The sequence below is a fragment of the Enhydra lutris genome, unplaced genomic scaffold, assembly GCF_002288905.1.
Source record: "Enhydra lutris kenyoni isolate GAN:26980312 unplaced genomic scaffold, ASM228890v2 scaffoldscaffold96, whole genome shotgun sequence".
In the NCBI taxonomy this organism is placed as follows: domain Eukaryota; kingdom Metazoa; phylum Chordata; class Mammalia; order Carnivora; family Mustelidae; genus Enhydra; species Enhydra lutris.
This window is the reverse complement of record NW_019154180.1, coordinates 4,231,129-4,250,808: the sequence shown is the minus strand read 5'-3', so window position 1 is coordinate 4,250,808 and position 19,680 is coordinate 4,231,129. Positions and strand designations below refer to the sequence as shown.

General features: G+C 39.5%; 1 protein-coding gene and 1 pseudogene across 3 annotated transcripts in view; both read right to left on the bottom strand.

The window, feature by feature from the left end:
• Positions 1-1,072: 1,072 nt before the first annotated feature.
• LOC111139136 lies at positions 1,073-2,995 on the bottom strand (annotated as a pseudogene).
• A 6,206-nt stretch (positions 2,996-9,201) lies between these two features.
• Positions 9,202-19,680, bottom strand: part of LOC111139192 (BRCA1/BRCA2-containing complex subunit 3) — a 52,909-nt gene continuing 42,430 nt past the window's right edge. For 2 of the 3 annotated variants that reach the window (XM_022491384.1, XM_022491386.1), the window contains 4 exons: positions 14,329-14,460; positions 13,830-13,873; positions 10,551-10,748; positions 9,202-9,450 (listed from right to left, as the gene is read on the bottom strand). In XM_022491384.1, the coding sequence (XP_022347092.1) occupies positions 10,597-10,748; positions 13,830-13,873; positions 14,329-14,460 (328 nt within the window). In that variant the 3' untranslated portion in view covers positions 9,202-9,450; positions 10,551-10,596. The remainder of the gene's footprint in view (positions 9,451-10,550; positions 10,749-13,829; positions 13,874-14,328; positions 14,461-19,680) is intronic. The other variant, XM_022491385.1, reaches the window with a different exon arrangement.

Genomic DNA, 19,680 nt, shown 5'->3' with positions numbered 1-19,680 from the left:
GCATTTCTAATATTCTATTTTTCATCCCTACCAATTCCATTTGGCTCTTTTTATATCTTTTATTGCTCTTCTCATTATGTTCACATGTTCCTTTAAACCCTTGAGGATACTGATAACAGTTACATGGTTATTTTAAGATGTTTATCCGCTAATTCACCTTTGATAATAGCTGTTTCTGTTGACTTTTATCTTTTCTTGTACATGAGTCATATTTTTCTGCTTCTTCTGATGATGAATACTTGACACTGTTAATGCTACTTTGTTGTATTTTAATTTATCTGTTAAAGAATGTTGAAGTTCGTTTAGATAGGCACATACACTACCTTTTTATGGCCAAATAATATTCCATTACATGGGTATACTACGATTTATTTATCTACTCCTTCTTTGATGGATATTAAACTATTGTGAATACTGCTTCCTTTACAAGTATTTGTTCCAATACCTGTTTATAGTTGTTTTGGGTATATACCTATGAATGGAATTGCATGGTTATATGGTAATTTCTCCACATCCTCATCAACATTTGTTTGAGTATGGCCATCCTACTGTGTGGAAGTGGTATCTCTTTGAGGTTTCATTTGCATTTCCCTGACGACTAATGATTTAGAGGACTTTTTTTTTTCATGTGTTTATTGGCTTGTGTATCTACTTTGGAGAAAGGTCTGTTCAGATCCTTTGCCCATTTTTACATATTTTTATTTTTTTTAAGTAGGTTCCACACCCAGCGTGGAGCCCAATGCAGGACTTGAACTCATAACCTGGAGATTGAGAACTGAGCTGAAATCAAGAGTCAGATGCTTAACCAACTGAACCACCCAGGTGGCCCCCTTTGCCCATTTTTAAGTTGAGTGATCTTTTTTTTCAGTTTTCTTGAGGTGTGATTAACAAATAAAATTTTGTATATATTTAAGTTGTAGAATGTCATATTTTCTTTTAAGGTGTTATAACATGAGGGTTTAGTTTTTACATTTATAATATTTAATATAGTTTCACAGGCCACAAAGAAGCAAAAGGATTATATACAGCCTTGTAGGAAACGGGCAGGGTGCTGAGGAGGGCCAGGATGAGTCTAGGGCCTTGGTGGGTGCATTCCAGGGGGAGGGGGCCCTGAAAGGGAAACCAGACAATCCTGTGAGACTCTGAGAACAATGGCATAACAAACAAACAGGTGTGTGGTAACCCGGCCCTGGGGGATTGGGCCCATGCCTCTGTGGTGCTACTTCCATAACTCTGTGGCCAAAGGTCAAAGAAGGTCTCGCATCCCTGGGGGATGGGGCCACATCCCTGGAGGGGGCATGCCCATTGGCGTTCCTCATCCAGAAGGGAATCCCCATTGGGGGACCCACTGGGGGACCTCATGCCAGGTGGTGGACCCACCATGCTTGAAGGGGGTGCCCTCAGCCCATAGGTAAGGGAGGGCCCCCACAACCAGGTGGATACTGGGTTGGGGACCTTGCAATACTGGTTGTGGCAGCAGCTGTGGTGGATGCAACATTGCCTCTTCCTTGCATGGTCATTGCCTGTTGGGAGCCTGGGACACTGGAATACCGGCTGGGATTTTTCTGCCAGGAGCTTTCCCAATCCCTGGGTGCCTGGCAGCTCCAACAAGTGGCACTCAGGCAATGCCAGTATCTTTGGGAGGAGATCCCTCTCCTGTCATTCAGATTAGGTTCTCCCCCCAAAGAGGGGGATGGCTCCAGTTCCTGCTGGGTTCACCTCAGCGCAGCCCACTTCATGCCACCACTCGTGGATGTGCAGCCACAGATAAAATGGGGTTGGGTAAAAGCTACTTTCCACCCCATTGCTCGGCTCTTGAGTTTCCTTGAGGACTTAATATATATATACTGACATACTGACAGTTTTTCTGTGTATCATGAGAACACTTAAAATCTACTCTTTTAACAAATTCCAAGTATACAATTTTATTAACTATGGTCACCATACTATACATTAATCTCTCTTATAACTGAAAGTTTGTACACTTTTACCAACTTCTCCCCATTTCCCCCATCCTCAACCCCTGGCAACCACCATCATTCTATCATTCTACTCGTTGGTTATATAAGTTCAACGTTCTTAGATTCTGCATATAAATGAGATCACCGCATTATTTGTCTTTCTGTGCGTGGCTTATTTCACTTAGCATAATGTTCTCCAGGTTCATCCATATTGTCACAAATGGCAGCATTTCCTTCTTTCTTATGGCTGAATTATATTCCATTGTATACATACCACATTTTATTTATCCATTCATCCATCATCGGACACTTAGATTGTTTCCATATCTTGGCTATTATTAATAATGCTGCAATAAACATGGGAATGCATATATCTCTTTGAGATCCTGATTTCATTTTCTATGGGTATATACCCCAAATTGGGATTGCTGGATCATTCAGTAGTTCTATTTTTAATTTTGCCTAATTGCTGTACCCAGGACTACCAGTATTAGGTTGAATAAAAGTAGTGAGGGGGAGCACTCTTGTTTTATTTTCTGAAGCTTGAGAAAAAGCTTTCAGCTTTTCACCATTGAGGATGATATTAGCTATGGGCTTGTTGGCTATTGAAAGGGTCCATAGACAAAAGGACGAGACTGATACAAAGCGAAGGTCAAGCAGAGCTTTATTTCACGCCAAGCATCGAGAATCAAGCTGACCGGCCAGGGCCATCTCTTGCAAAGAGGCGACACCTCCCAGCCTCATAGACTAACTTTTATAGAGCAAAGGCCATGTGGTTGAGCCTGACCACACACAGGTGGCCAACTGAATTACAATTCACCCTATAGTAGTTATTTGAATTAGCCCATCACTCTGGTCAGAATTGGCGCCCAAAAGGCAAGGCCCACATTCTTGGGTGGTTAGAGAGGTGCTTTCCTGATTGGATGTCTCCACCTGGCTTGGCTCATCCTTGGCGGGTAGGGAGGTAATACGTGCGCTTTCCCTTGATTGGACGTTTCCACCTGGCCGAACACGTCCTTGTATCTGGACTCCATTATCGGGGGCTATTTGGCCGTATTTCACCAAATCTGTTTCTAAGCGCTTTTCTCTTGGGGGGAAGTGGCAGGTTCAATCCAAGTTTACTGCATAAACAACAAAATGGCTCGCTCTGGCTAAGTAGGCCCTTACAGCTATGGCTTTTATTATGTTGAGGTACATTTGTAACCTTCATTTTGCTAATGTAGTGTATCACATTGATTGGTTTATCTATGTTAAACCATCCTTGCATCCCTGGAATAGATTCCATTTGATCATGATGCATGATCCTTTTATGGTGCTGTTAAATTTGGTCTGCTGGTGTTTTGTTGAGAATTTTGCACATATATTCATCAGGAATATCGGCCTATAATTTCATTTTACCGTGTGTCCTTGTCTGGCTTTGGTATGAGGGTAATGCTGGCCTTATTAAATGAATATGGATGTGTTCCCTCCTCTTTAATGTTTTGGAAAAGTTTGAGAAGGATTGGTATAAATTCTTAATTAAATGTTTAGTAGAATTCACTCATATACAGTTTTAAGCATTTTTTTTTTCCACAGGGTGGGGGGCGGGCTGCACAACTGAGAACCATCACTGGATAATTGAGGCCCTAACCCAGTCCTGGTACAGCTGACACACTTAAGGCAGGCGGTTTGGTTTGTAAATGTGTCAATTCCCTGGAAAGGTACCTCCCATTAATTTGGAGGTTGGAGGGGGTGAGAAACCCATTTTGGCCTTAAGTGAGCTGACGTATCTTTGAACTAAGCCTAGGCATCTTCAGGAACATCAGTGCACCAAAGGCCTCAAGGAAAGGAAGGCACTGGGGTAAAGATCACCATGCTGGGGCGCCTGGGTGGCTCAGTGGGTTAAAGCCGCTGCCTTCGGCTTCAGGTCATGATCCCAGGATCCTGGGATCGAGCCCCACATCAGGATCTCTGCTCAGCAGGGAGCCTGCTTCCCTTCCTCTCTCTCTCTGCCTGCCTCTCTGCCTACTTGTGATCTCTGTCAAATAAATAAATAAAATCTTTAAAAAAAAAAAAGATCACCATGCTAATGAAGGAGTGCATGAAGACAGGACTGCCTCAGGCTGTACACTCCATGTTGGTTAGTTTTCTTAACAGCTCCTGTTTCTATTGGCTCCACCGACAGCCCAAGAGGAGATCAAAAGTCTGATGCAGCTTCTTTTACCACAGAACAAATGGGCCAATTTTTGGCATGAGTTACAGCTTTTGGTTGTTGTTGTTTAATCAGGAACATGAAATTCTTTACTTTGGGAAAGACACAGCTAGCTTTTTTTCTCTGACAGAAGGAGTAAGCATTGTGCATTCACCACATTGTTTCAAGAAATGCTCCCTAGCATCTGGATTTTGTTGGTGATTATCAATCACTCCACCTGGCCAGCAGCCACGGCCATTGAGATGGAAACTTTCAACTTGCCACAACCAAGACATTATTAATAAAAGTAAAAATTTTGGACAGCAGAGAAAGTTTCTAACACTTTACAAATGTGTGTAGCTCAAACATGTAACATATTTTAACACCCATTCCACATTTTTATTATACATACAATTAATTGGCCCAAGCCTCATTCACAGGTTACTTTAAACCTTTTTTCTTCAATGCAAGTTTTGTCCAAACTCTAAGAAGAATTTTTTTGGTTTTGTTTTTGTTCTAACAAAAAGAGATACTACCTCTTACCTCCTCAGCTGGGAGCTTAGGGAGTTCAAGGTAGAGAGAAAAAGGCCAGCCTGCGGGGTTGGCTGGATTTGCCTGGAAGAGTCCTCTCTTTTTTTCATGTTTTATAAGCAACTTTATTGAGACACAATTTACAGACCATACATTGTTTTTATTATAGTCACAGAGCTGTGCAACCATCACCAGAGTTACCATTCGAATGTTTTCATCACCTCAAAAAGAAATTCTACACCTTTCGGCTCTCATCCCTGTATCTTTGCTCCCTTCAGCCCCTGGCAAGCACTAATCGTCTGTCTCTGTGGATTCTCTGTTGTGGACATTCCAGATACATAGAATTATAAAACATGTGTCCCTTTGTATCTGCCTTCTGTTACATAGCATAATGTTTTCAAGGTTCATCTGTGTTACAGCAAGTGCCAGTAATTCATTCCTTCTTCTGACAACAGGTTAGGGTTAGGGTGAGGGTTATCCGTTACAGTTTATAGGTATTTGGGTTGCTCCCACCCTTTGGTTGTTTTGACTAGTTCTGACATAAACATTTGTGTATAACGTGTTACCTTTTGGAGGAACCACTGTTGTCCATTTTACATTCACAAGAGCTCCAATTTCCTCAACATTGTCATTATCGTAGTTCTTCATCCTACCACGTGTGAAGTGGTATCTCATGGTGGTTTTGATTGCCTTTCCCTGATTGTTAATGATGTCAAGCATCTTTTCATGTGCTTATTGATCATTTGTTTATCTATGGAGAAATACCTATTTATATCCTTTGTCCATTAAAAATTTTTTTGTGAGTTGTCAAAGTACTTTACATATTCTTGATGCTAGACTCTTATTTATATGATTTGCAAATATTTTCTCATACTCTCTGCATTCTTTTTACTTTTTGAAGTCCAATTTATCTACTTTTTCCTTGTTGCTTCTGCTTTTAGTGTCATAACTAAGACTCCATTGCCAAAACCTAGGTCATGAAGATTTGCTGCTATGTTTTCTTCTAAGGTTTTTATAGTTTTAGCTCTTATATGTGGGCTTTTGATACATTTTGGGTTGATATTTGAATATGTTGTGGGGTAGATGTCCACCTTCATTCTGTTGCATGTGGATATGTAATTGTCCGCACACCAGCTGTTAAGAAGATTATTTTCCCCCCAATCAATAGTCGCAGTTTCCTTATAGACATCTGACCACAGATATGTGTGTTTAATTCTGGACACTCGGTTCTATTCCGGAGATCTGTATGTCTATCTTTGTGACAGTACCAAATTGTCTCATATGAGTTTTGAAATCGGTTGGTGTGTTCCTCCTGCTTTGCTTTTCTTTTTCAAGATGGCTATTCACTTCCGCACACTGGCTTTCACCACAATCTCTACCATTTGTACAGTGCCCTTAGGCTTGAACTGTTCCTCATTCTGTTGCAAATGAAGTCAGTTCCTCTGGAAAGAGATCAGGAGTATCTGTTTTATGGACTGCTTCTCTCCCAGCAAAAACTCCAAGCCAGGGCTCCAGAGCTGAAGATGGGGACAAGGCAAGCTTCTCTCTGTATGATACCGCTGCTCTAGGAGTTAAATGGTCAGTTTGGTGGTTGGGGGGGGGTGGTGTTGCAGTAGCCTGCAATCCTTTCAGTTTGCCTCTTCAGGCATGGAACCACCACCTTTTTTTTTTTCCATTAACGTATAATGTATTATTTGCCCCAGGGGTGCAGGTCTGTGAATCATCAGGCTTACACACTTCACAGCACTCACCATAGCACATGCCCTCCCCAATGTCCATCATCCAGCCACCCTATCCCTCCCCTCCCCACCTCCAGCAACCCTAAGTTTGTTTCCTGAGATTAAGAGTCTCTTATGGTTTGTCTCCCTCCTGATCCCATCTTGTTTCATGTTTTTTCCTTCTCTACCCCCAAAACCCCTGCCCTACCTCTCAAATTGCTCATATCAGAGATCATATGGTAATTGTCTTTCGCTGACTGACTTATTTCACTCAGCATAATACCCTCTAGTTCCATCCACATCATTGCAAATGGCAAGATTTCAGGGGGTTTTGATGGCAGCATTATATATATATCTGTTGATGGACATCTAGGCTCTTTCCATAGTTTGGCTATTGTGGACATTGCTGCTATAAACGCTGGGGTGCACGTGCCCCTTCGGATCACTACATTTGTACCTTTAGGGTAAATACCCAGTCGTTCAATTGCTGAGTCATGGGGTAGCTCTGTTTTCCCAACTTTTTGAGGAACCTCCATGCTGTTTTGCAGAGGGAACCACTGCCTCTTGAAATGGGTGAGATCAGGTACCCAGTATTCTCAGGTTAGAAAAATAATTTCTAAGTGCCATAACTCTATCAGTGCAAACATTTCAGAAGGTGATGGAGAGAGATGTTGAAGATGTCTATTTGATTTCATATTTGTGCAAACGGTTGTTCAATTCACTGAGATAAGAAATACTGGTAGGAAATATTCCCTAATATGGTTTAGATTGAAAACCAGGAGTTCAGATTCAGACTTATTAAGAGAGCCAGTGGCAATGTGCAGAAGGCAGGTGGAAATTTAGATGTAGAGTTCACATAGAGGTCTGGATGGAGACAGATTTGCCTGTCAACTCCATTTACAGATAAGCAACAATAGAGAAGCCTCTGAATGAATTTGAGAAGGAACAGCTAGAGAAGAGAAAAACCAGGAAATAGCAGAAGCCAAGAGAGGCAGATTTCAAAGAAGAGTGGCCAATTGTGTCCAGACTGAGAGGTTTACTAGGGCATGAAAATCATCTATTGACATTCACTATGTCCTGGAGGTCATTGGTGACATTGGCAGGAATGGTTTGAACGGAGTGATATGGACAGAGGTCAGAACACAATGACTTGAATGAATAGGAAATGATAAAATGGAGAAAGAAGGCAAGGGTATATATTGTTCCCATCAGAGTCTTGGCTGTGATTGAAAAAAGAGAATCTACTGACCGGAAGGGGATACAGGGTTGCATAAAAGTAAGCCTGATTGGTGCAGGTGGGAAAGTAATGATACATCTTTTTTTCATCACTGTTCCTTGTGATGCTGAACACTTTTAAGGACTGAACACTGAGCTAAAAGGAACCTTGGTGGTGATCCACTCTAGCCTTATAAATGAGAAAAATGAAGTCCAGAAAAGGAAAGGGACATGTGCTCAACATTGGCCTATAAAAACCTTCAAATCATTTTATTCCCCTTGGGTTTTCATCACTCTTACTTCATAAATTAAGCGCCATTCCTCCTAGTTCCTTATTTAATATGTCTAACTTTTTATTTTGTAGTAATTTTAGATTTACAGGAAGTTGCAAAAATAGTACAGTGAGTCCCATGTATCCTCTACCTAGTTTCCCCCCAGTGGCAAGATCTTACATTACTATTGTGCAACTTCAAAACCGACATATTGACAATGGCACAATACTGCTAACTTGATTACAGACCTTACTCAGTTTCATGAGATTTCACATGCATTCATTTGTGGGTGTGTGTAGGTCTATGTAGTTTTAGCACAGATAATGTATTCAACACCATAATCAAGACAGAACTGTTCCATCAGCACAAAGGAACATCCTGTATTATCCCTTTATAGTCACACATATCTCATTCCCCCTCCAGTCCCTATCCCCGGCAATCATCTCAAGAATGCAATCAGATAGTATGTGACCTTTTGAGACTGGCCCTTTCATTCATCATAATACCCTTAAGGTGTACCCAAGTTGTTTCTCTTCATTGCCGAGTAGTATTTCATGGTACAGACGTTTGGTTTAATTACTCATTCAATTGCAGGATATTTGGGTTAGTTCCAGTTTTTAGCTCTTACAAATAAGCTGCTAAGAACATTTGTGTACAAAATTTTGTTCCATCATAGCTTCTCATTTTTCTGGGATAAATGTCCAGGAGTGCAAATGCTGGGTTGTATGATACATGGATGTTTAACTTTATTAGAAATTCCCAAAGTCTTTTATAGAGTGGCTGTACCATTCACCATTCCTGTAATGTATAAGAGATCCAGTTTGTATGCTCAACAGCATCTGGTATTTTCACTATCTTTTTTTCTTTACCATTCTGTTAAGTATGTAATCATAATTCATTGTGGTTTTAATTTGCATTCCCTAATGACTACTGAAGTTCAACATCTTTTCATGTGCTTACTTGCCATCCATATATCTTCTTTAGTGAAATGTCTATTCATGTCTTTTGCTCATTTTCAATTGGATGGCTTTTTAATTGTTGACTTTGTGTAGTCTAGATTAATCAGACATATGGTTTGCAAATAATTTCTCTTGATGATTTCCTCCTCTTAATTATTTTACAGAGCAAACTTTTTCATTTTGATGACGTCTAGTATATTGTTTTCCTTTTAGGACTGTGCTTTTGTAGTGAAGGCCAAGGGCTTGTTGCCTAGCCCAAGATCCTGATGATTTTTCTATGATTTTTTTCCTAAAAGTTTTATAGTTTTACATCTTACATCTAAGTCCATGATATATTTTGAGTTAATTTCTGTCTAAGGTATGCAGTTTAGGTCGAAGTTCATTTTTTTTTTTTTTTTTTGCCTATGGGTATCAATTACTCCAGCATAATTTCTTGAAAATACTGTCTATTATTACTCCACTGAAACGCTTTTACACCTCTGTCAAAATCAATTGAGCATAAGCCACACTGCCTTGATTACTGTAGCTTTGTAGTAAGTCTTGAAGTCAGGTGATGTGAGTCCTCCAACTTCTTCAAAATCGATTTAGCTTAATTAATTTTATACCTGGATATTTTCATTTTTCCTATAGGGAAAGAAAAGAACAGAGAAGAACTGTGGCTCTGGGAAATTAAGGACAATACAGCATTTACACTCCGTATGCCCTACAGTACTGGCTTTTAAACTTCAGTGTGCCTTAGAATCAGCTGGGGAGTTCACGAATATTTCTAGGTTCCACCCCAGGGATAAAGTTTGACCTGCAAGTACTTCTCACGCAGCTGGACTACACATTGAAATGTGAAAAAGCAATAATCTAGGGAGAAACAGGAAGAAAAAACAAAGACAAAACCCAACCTGTGTCACTACTGTTGGGATTGTTTTCTTTCTTCCCGCCTCCTCCAATGCCCACTTTAATTTCCAGTATGCAACAGACTTGACTCTTTTCTAAAGACACACTTACCTTCTGTGGTTATACATGGAAAGAATAATGCAACAGAACTTGTTAAAATATGATTTTTGTTACATCCTAGGTCCTTAATGTTTCTGAAGAAACAGATTTGTATTATAATGAAAGTCCCCAGGTAAACAGGATCTGTCAAATAGGAATTTGCTTCAGAGTCAAATGCTGGAACTCAGCTATTCAGTTAGAAAGGATACTCATGGAGATTCAACCTTTGACAGGTATCTTAGATACCTAATATTTTAGAGATCAAGACGGAAGACATAAGACATATGCCCCTCAGTGAGGGCTTACGAGTACAGGCGGGGTGCTCATGAGCCCCTTCCATGAACACTAGTGCACTCATTTACTCGTCCAACAGAAGCCTCGTAACTAGAAAACTGAAGCACGGAACATTCTTTAGCTTACTCTACGGAGTGTCTAAAATGGAAAATAAAAACTTCAAAGTTAAACAAAGGAAAAGTAACTATTTAAAATATGCTCCCAGGACGTTTTATTACAAGATATCCTTGCCAATATACCCCCATGGCCTTTTAAAAAAAACCTTACTATTCTACCTAAAGCAGCTTCATGTGCACTTTGTAGGCCAGTCACAGGTAAGAGGGTTCACTGAGTCCTAATAAAACTTTCCGGAAGACAGCTTGTGTTTGCTGCACTATTGAAATTCTCCCAGTGGAGATAAAGAGAGCTGTGCGACCGCACATGAACTTTCGGACCATGCTTACCACGCAAATTGAAGAAACCAAGTCCGTTTACCCCATCGTCCTCCAACTACTCTAGAGAAGAAAGCTCTTGCATCAGCTCCTCCTTTTCTTGCTGCAAGTCTTGCAGGTGCTGCTGGTTCTGCTCCAGCCTGTCCTCCAGCCACTGCAGGAGAGGCCCGCTGACCGCTGACATTTGGCTGCACAGATTCTTGGTAAACACTTCAATAGGAGAAACACGGTTGAGAGAACACTCCCCCACCTGTGCCCCGCCCCCACTTGTGAGCACACAGAGACGGCCTAGCAGATGATTTCGTATCTCTGGCCAGGGGAAAGACAGAAGAGCTGAGCAAAGAAGACATCCGTTTTGAGGCCATCCCGAATACCCCTAGAACTAAAAGTCAGAGAGAAGCAGAAAGATAACCAGGTCTTTACTCCCTTATGCAAAAGGGCTAAGAACTATAGGTTTTTTCCCCAGCCCTTAGGCCTTCGCACAGTGTAAATGACAAATGACCATAAGCCCTAGAGTGCAACTTAGCTTTCCAATGTTTCATGTATTTTAGAAATAAATACATTAACTTAACATGCCTGAAAGCATCTGCTTCTCCCTCTCCCTCTGCCCCTCCACCCTGCTCATGCTCTCCCTCAAATAAATAAATAAAATCTTTTAAAAAAGTGACTTATTGAAAATGACCACTGTAATACTGTGGGGTATATCTTCCAGAATCTATATATATGATATTTGTGTGTACGTGTGTGCATTTGTATGTATACTTTTGAATAAAAACCGTATGATTTTGGATGTTACTTTTTTACCACATAACAATGACATCTTTCTGCCTCAGTAAAGATCTGGCCTTCCTTCCTAAGGGCTGCACAATATTCATCAGAATGGATGTACCAATTTAAAGGTTTCTTTCTTTTAGAGAGACAGAGAGAAAGAGAAAGAGTGCACGTGAGCAGGACAGGGGTGGACAGGGAGGGAGAAGGAGACAGAGCCCCAAGCAGACTCCACACTGAGCATGGAGCACGATGAGGGGCTCCATTCACAGCCCTGAGATCGTGACCTGAGCTGAAACCGTCAGACGCTTAACCCACTGCACCACCCAAGCGCCCATGGAGTTACCAGTTTAATGAGTGATGGACACTTCAGCAGCATCCATTTTCTTTGCTACTATAAAGACTGTGGTTCATATCCCTTTAGACTTATTTTTGCATACTTGTCCTATGAATTTCTAAAGGATACATTTCTAGAGGTGGAACTGCTAGATTCAAGTATATGTATATTTTAAAACTGATAAGCCAGTATGTTCCAGATTGGACCAAATTATACCTCCAGGAACAGTATATGAGACCATTCACTTCCTGCACATCCTCACCTAATTTTACCTCTCAATTTAATCTTTGCCAGAAGGTGAAAAACTGCCATCTAAATCCATACTTCTTCTAAAAACATTTATGAAGAATTTGATTTTTCTATAAAAGTCTTTCATTCTTTATTTTTTTTAAAGATTTTTACTTATTTGAGGGAGAGAGAGACACAGAGAGAGAGGGAACACTAGCAGGGGGAGTGGGAGAGGGACAAGCAGGCTTCCCACTGAGCAGAGAGCTCAATGTGGGGCTCGATCCCAGGATCCCGGGATCATGACCTGAGCCGAAGACAGACACTTCACAACTGAGTCACCCAGGTGCCCTATAAGTCTTTTCATTCTTAGTCAGCTTTTTCTGAGTTCAGATTATACTTAGGTCAGGTCTTCCCAGAGTTTGAAAAATATCCTCTTACATTTTCCTCCTTATTTTTTTAACTTTTAAAATGAGCTATAAGGGGTGGGGCGTTTCTGTGGCTCAGTCAGTTAAGTCTCTGTCTTCAGCTGAGGTCCTGATCTCAGGCTCCTGGGATTAAGCCCCACTTTGGGCTTCCTGTTCAGTGGGGAGTCTGGCTCTCCCTCTGCCTCTACCCCTACACCCCGTTCATGCGCTCTCTCTTTCTCTTTCTCAAATAAATAAATAAAATCTTTAAAAAAAATAAAATGAGCTATAAAGGTATAATTTATAGACAATAAAATGACCCCGTTTAAAGTGTACAGGTCATTGAGTTTATGGTAATGATCCCTAGTGAAGAAACAGATCCTTTCCATTAGCGCAGAGGCCCTTTGCAGTTCCCTTTGCAGTCACCTCTGGCCCTAGCAGCTGCTGACCTTCCTGCTGTCACCACAGAGTACTTTCGCCTATTCTTGAATGTCATATAAATGGAACAATAAACAATAAAGTATGTAGCATTTATTGCTTTGAAGTACTATCTTTCTTAAATATAAATTCTTATACACAAATGGGCCCATTTGTGGGTTCTATTCAGTTCTACTGATTTACTTGTTCATTTTTTAGTTATTACCATCCTGTTCGAGTTACTGTGGCTTTAGACCATGACTACATGTAATACACTAACCCTAACCAGATTCTACTCCTTTGTCATATTTTACCTCCAGATAGAAATGATGGGAGAGACATACCAAGCCATCTTTTAATTTTGTCTCAAAGTAATGGCCTATAACTTGAAAGCCTCTATTTCTTCCTCACTGGTGACTTTGCCAGACACTGGGAAAGCCTACACAAAATGGCCTGGGAATCAGGGTTATTCAAAGAGAAGGTATGGTATAGTAGGTGCGTATGCTGGAGAAAAGTGATTTCATATGTATACTGTATTGAGTTTCCTGCTCCTTGGCCTTATATAGGAATTCTTTCTGTGTTTACTGACATGAAAAGATTCTTCCTTCATACCTTCCCTCTCATCTGTCTGTCTATCCATCTCTTTCAATTCCCACCATAATAGGCTGGTAGTAGTGTGCTGGAACCAACTTAGATCGGCTCATGAAAGCCGATATACTACTGAAATTTCAGAAGTCTGTGAGTGAAGTCTGTGAGCTGGTTGATGCCATACTAGTTGTTTGAAATCAGCCATGGTAGGAGTATTATACATTGGAAACTGGCAAACACAAAAAATCAGGGCCCTTCCTCCTCCCTGAGAACTGGGTATTAAACATGTACCAGCATAGCCCCTGAGAAAGTCGATCATAAAGTTCATTCCACTCTTTCTTCCAGCCTTACTCTAGGTAGCATACACACTAAAGGGTTTGCAGGGTTCAAGAGAAAAGCTGGGAGTGGGATTAATGAATAGCAAAGCTCTCGGAAAGGGAAATTCAAGGAGAACTTGCACCTATTACTTCAAGCACTTAAACTAGTTTTGTTTCTGTCAGCTGAGTATTTCAGAAATCACTGCCCACAATCTAGAAAAAGAAATTTTACCTGAGCCATTATGGATCTTGGTTACTGAGTCCAGATGTGTCAGGCTAAAGGGATAAAACAGTTTAGGTTAGCAGCAGAGCCGCAGCAAAGGGAAAACTAAATGACCTTTGCGAATTGGGTTAGAGGAATATGCATAATTTAAATTCCATTAGAGTGAAATGTTTCATGATTTGGAGGATATAATTTTATTCAGAACTTCAAGATAATTCAAAGAGATCACTTGAAATCACTGTCTCACTTCATACAGTCCACACTTCTTGGGCAAGACCCAGTGCTTGGCAGTAGGGCTACTGAGGTGTAATTGTCTGGTTTTTTTCTAACAACCAAAAGTATCATTGCCCTTGAAGGATCCAAAGTGCAGCAGGAGAGAAATGAATGTTACACAGAATATGAACACACTTTCTCACAGAGAGGTGAGAGGAAAGGGGCCTCCAGAAGAGGAAAAGAGGGACCAGGTTCTGAGGAGTCAGGATGAGAGATGAGGGAGGGAGAACTCTACCTGTGGATCCTCCTGTATGCATCCTGCTCCTCTTGGCACAGGATCTTGGGCAGCTCGACTGCTGACTCCAGGCATACTTTCCCAATGGTTACGTGAGGTACAATATGGATGGGGATTTCAATCCTCTCATACCTGTGAGACAATCAACTCAGGTCAGTTTCATGTTTGTTTGTTTCTAGCTTTATTTTGGTTTAATTGATGAAAAGGAATGATATATATTTAAGGCATAAAAACTGATGTTTTGAAATTGATATTTTGAGTAAAAGGAGCACCATGCTCAAGCCAATTAACGTATCTGTTACATCACATAGTTGCCTTTCTTTGTGTGTGTGTGGTAAGAATACTTGAGATCTACCTTGCTGGAACATTCCAAGTATATAACACTGTTCTGTTAACTGTAGTCACCATGCTGAGCAGTAGATCTCCAGAATTCATTCATCCTGAAACTTTGTACCCTTTGACCAACACTTCCTCATTTTCCCTTCCACCACTCCTGCCGTGGCAACCACCATTCTACTCTCTGCTTCAACGAGTTTGCTATTTTTATTTATTTCAATTCATCCATTGACAGACCTTTAGGTTGTTTTTGTATCTTGACTATCGTGAATAACTCTGCAAAAACATTAGAGTACAGATATCATTTTTGAGATCCATATTTCATTTTCTTTGGATATATACCAAGAATGGGTTAGTTTTTAATGCCGAGTTGTCATAATCAGAAGTTTTCTATAAACTTAATAGAAATTTTGGGATACAGTATACTCGAAGATTAGACATCCCTGTCATTCATTTAGTAGCTCAACTTGAAACTTGACTGAATTCAAAATGAACTCACCTGGGGAGCAAATTAGAAGCCCATTTGAAGAGTCAATATTCCCCACTTTCCTAGAAAATGTAAGCCCACTTTCAAAAACGTATTGGAGGTCTTGGGAATTCAGGGTCCTTATGCTCACTCCCCCAGATAAGGGGAATAGCTAATTAATGCTGTCTTTGGTTGAGAAGTTTCCATGGGGGGTGAACACATTCATCACAAAGCCTGGGGAAGAGCAGCTGCAGACTTTTCTGTGAGTCCATCAGATTCATGATGTATATGAATTACTCATATAAATGCTCACTCGTTCTAACTCAGGGTTCACCAGTGGCCCACAGTTCCCATTCTCTCCCCTGAAGGGAAATAGGTGGGAAATTCACAAATACTGGGGCAGCTGGGTGGCTCAGTCTGTTAAGTGTCTGACTTTTGGTTTTGGCTCAGGTCCTCACTGAGCCCCACATCGGGCTCTGAGCCCAGCACACAGTCTGCTTCAGATTCTCTTGCCCTCTTCCTCTCCCTTCTGCTCTCTCCCTCTCATGTAGAATACGGCCTTTTTAGATTGGCTTAGTGTATTTTTTAAACTACTCAGGTGATTCCAGTGTTCAGCCAAGTTTGGGAATGAGTGATCTAACTCATTTTTCTTTCTCCACACATTCCAATCTATTCAATTCAAATGCTCCTTAATTTTGGTGACAAAATATTCCTTAGAGTTGCAGAAGCCTATTAACTTTTCCTTAGAAAAAAAAATAAGCTCAAATACATGAGCTTTCTCTCTAACAATAAAAGAAAGCTGATAAAGTGCTTTCTGGCTCAATATGAAACCTCAAGGGGACATCAAGTAAAATGAACAGTGTTTGACATTCATATAGAATTACTAGGCATAGGAAGAAGCTGGAAAAATGTGACCAATACATAAGAAAAAAATAAGTTGACCGAAGTAGAGCTAGAAATATCAAAGATGAAAGAATTAGCAGACAAGCTTCTTAAAATAACCATTTATCATTATAAATATTCTGTGTGTTCAGAAAGCTAGAGCAAAGACTGAACATGCATAGGATTAACAGGAAATTAAACATTACAGAAGGAAAGATTAGTGAACTTGAAGATACAGCAATAGAAACTATATAAAATAAATCACAGATAGAAAAAAAGACCAAAGAAAAACAATGAACAGAGCATCGGTGAATCATGAGACAATGTCAAGTGGCCAAATATGTGTATAATTAAAATATCCAAAGAAAATGAGAGAGTGGAACAGAAAAAAATACTTGTAGAAATAATAGCTGAGATTTTTGTAAATTTGATGACAAATGTAAATCCACATGTCTAAGCTCAGGGAAACCCAAGGACAGAATGAAACTGAAAACAATTACACCAATGGCACACTATAATCAAAGAGCTTAAAACTAGTGAAAAAGAGAAAATCTTGAGAAGTCAGAAAAAAAGTCATATTAAGTAAACAGAAGCAAAGGTAAAGATGATAGCCAGTTTTTCATTGGATGGTAGAGAAATATTTTTATAATTCTAAAAGACAAAAATGGCCACCCTAGAGTTCTTTACCTATTGAAAATATTTTTTAAAGATGGAATTTAAGACTTCTTTCAGACATATGAAAGTCAAATGACTATTTCACCAGAAGACTTACACTACCAGAAGCATTAAAGGACATTCTTCAAGAAAGAAAATGATAACAGATGGAAACAAAGAAATGAAGAGCACTAGAAATGGTAACCCACTGGGGCGCCTGGGTGGCTCAGTGGGTTAGGCCTCTGCCTTCGTCTCAGGTCGTGATCTTGGGGTCCTGGGATCGAGCCCCACATCGGGCTCTCTGCTCAGTGGGGAGCCTGCTTCCTCCTCTCTCTCTGCCTGCCTCTCTGCCTACTTGTGATCTCTGTCTGTCAAATAAATAAATAAAATCTTAAAAAAAAAAAAGAAATGGTAACCCACTGATGGGAGATGTTTGCAAACGACATACCTGATAAAAGGTTAGTATCCAAAATATAGAAAGAACTTAAAAAATTCAACACCCAAAACGTGAATCATCCAATTAAAAAATGGGCAGGAGACATGAACAGACAGTTCTCCAAAGGAGACATGCAGATGGCCAACAGACACGTGAAAAGATGCTCAGCATCACTGATCCTTAGGGAGATGCAAATCCAAGCTACAAAATCAGCTTACATCTGCCAGAACTGCTAAAATAAAAAATACAAGAAACAACAGCTGCTGGTAAGGACAATGGAGGAAAAGGAACCCTCCTGCACCGTTGGGGGGGAATGCACACTGGTGCAGCCACTGTGGAAAACAGTATGGAGGCTCCTCAGAAACTTAAACACAGAAGTTATCCTACAATCCCCCATTTGCACTACTAAGTATTTACCTAACGAATACAAACATACTAATTCAAAGGGAATCATGTACCCCGATGTTTACAGCAGCATTATCAACAATAACCAGAGTATGGAAACAGCCCGAGTATCCACTGGTAGGTGAATGATGAAGACGTGGTCTATGTACACGATGGAACACTACTTGGCCATCAAAAGAATGAAATCCTGCCGTCTGCCATGACATGGACGGAGCTAGAGGGTGTAATGCTAAGTGAGATAAGTCAGTCAGAGAAAAACAAATGCCATGTGATTTCGCTTGTGTGGAACTTAAGAAACAAAACAAATGAGATTATTCGGTGAGATGGGGATGAGGATGAAGGAGGTCACCTGTGATGAGCACTGGGTGTTGTATGGAAGTGTTGAATCACTCTACTGTACACGAGAATCTAATGTTAACTAATTGGAGTGAAAATGAAAACTTAAACTTAAAAAAATAAAATACAGAGAAAGTATCTCAGTGCAAATACACCCCCCCAAAAAAGAAGAAATAAAGAAAAAAAGAAAGAGTGGGCTTCCCCGCCTTTCATCCTGGTCTTGCTGTGATTGCAACACCCACCTTCTTACTGTTGCCCTGTTCCTGATATATTTTTGCCCATCCCTTTATTTTTAGGCTTTTTGAAATTTTGTGTTTTCTTTGAGTCTTGCATAGAGCCTAGAGTTGGGTTTGTCTTTGATATCTAATTTTAAAATAACTTCTTTAATAGATAAATTCATCTAATTAAAACATAAATAAGTCCTGTCGATGTTATGTACAACATGATGACTATAGTTAACAATACTATATTAGATATTTGACAGTTACTAAGAGAGTAAATCTTAAAAGTTCTCATCACACACATACACACAAAAGCAATTTGTAACTATGCAAGATGATGAATGTTGACAAAATTTGTGCCAAGTATTCTGCAATATATACATGTATCAAATCATTATGCTCAACACCTAAAACTTATGCAATGTTGTATGTAATTATATCTCAGTAAAACTGAGGAATAAATACATACATACATACATACATAAACCTATGGGTCACTGAGGAAGTCAAAAGGAAAATTACAAATTATTTTGAACTGAATAAAAATGAAAAACACAGCAAGATTTGTGAGATACAACTAAAGGATTACTTGGAAATTTACATAAATTTCTATAAAAACAGAAAATAGACATCAAATGAATGAACTCAGCATCCATACACCATAAAACAAGTAGAAGAAAAAAAAACAGAAAAAAGAACAAGTGAAGCTCAAAGTAAGCAAAGAGAAGGAAGTAACATATATCAGAGTTGACAAACAGAACAGTGCACAGATCAACAGAGAAAACCAATGAAACCAAAGTGATTTTTTTGAGATAGCCAATAAAATGGTTCCATTTCTAACCAGACATCACAAAAGAAAAACAAATTACCAATATAGTAACAAGAGAGATGACATTACAATGATTTTATAGATAATAAAAAATAAAAGATATTCTAACAACTTTATGCCAATAAATTCAACTATTCAGATGAAATGAATAAGTCCCTTGAAATATACAAATTACCAAAGCTCACTCAAGAAGAAATATATAACCTGAATAGCCCTGAACCTATTAAATAAATCAAACTGGTAGTTAAAAACTTCCCACAGTGAAGATTCCAGGCCCAGAAGGCTTTACTGGTGAATTCTACCAAATACTTAAGGAAGAAAGTCTATTAGTTCTACATAAACTCTCCCATTAAATTGAAAAGGGGACAATACCATCAAACTTGTTTTCTGAAGCCAGTATTTCTGATACCAAAGGTAGAGAAAGACTTTACAAGAAAACTACATACTAATATCCCTCAAGTAGATAGATGTAAAAATTCCGAACAAAATTTTAGCAAATCAAATCTAGCAGTACCTAAAATGGATAATTCATCCTGACTGATGGGCTTTATTCCAGGAGTGCAAAGTTGGTTTAGAAATAAAAATTCAATGTAATTCATCAATATTAACAGACTAAAACAGAAAAGCACTATAGGAGCATCTCAGTAGATACAAATAAGCATTTCATAAAATGCAACATTTATTACTGATGAAAAAAGAATGCTCAGCAAACTAGGGATAGAAGGAAATTTCCTCAAATCAATAAGAAAAAACCTTCAGGTAACATCATACTTTAATAGTAAAAGAC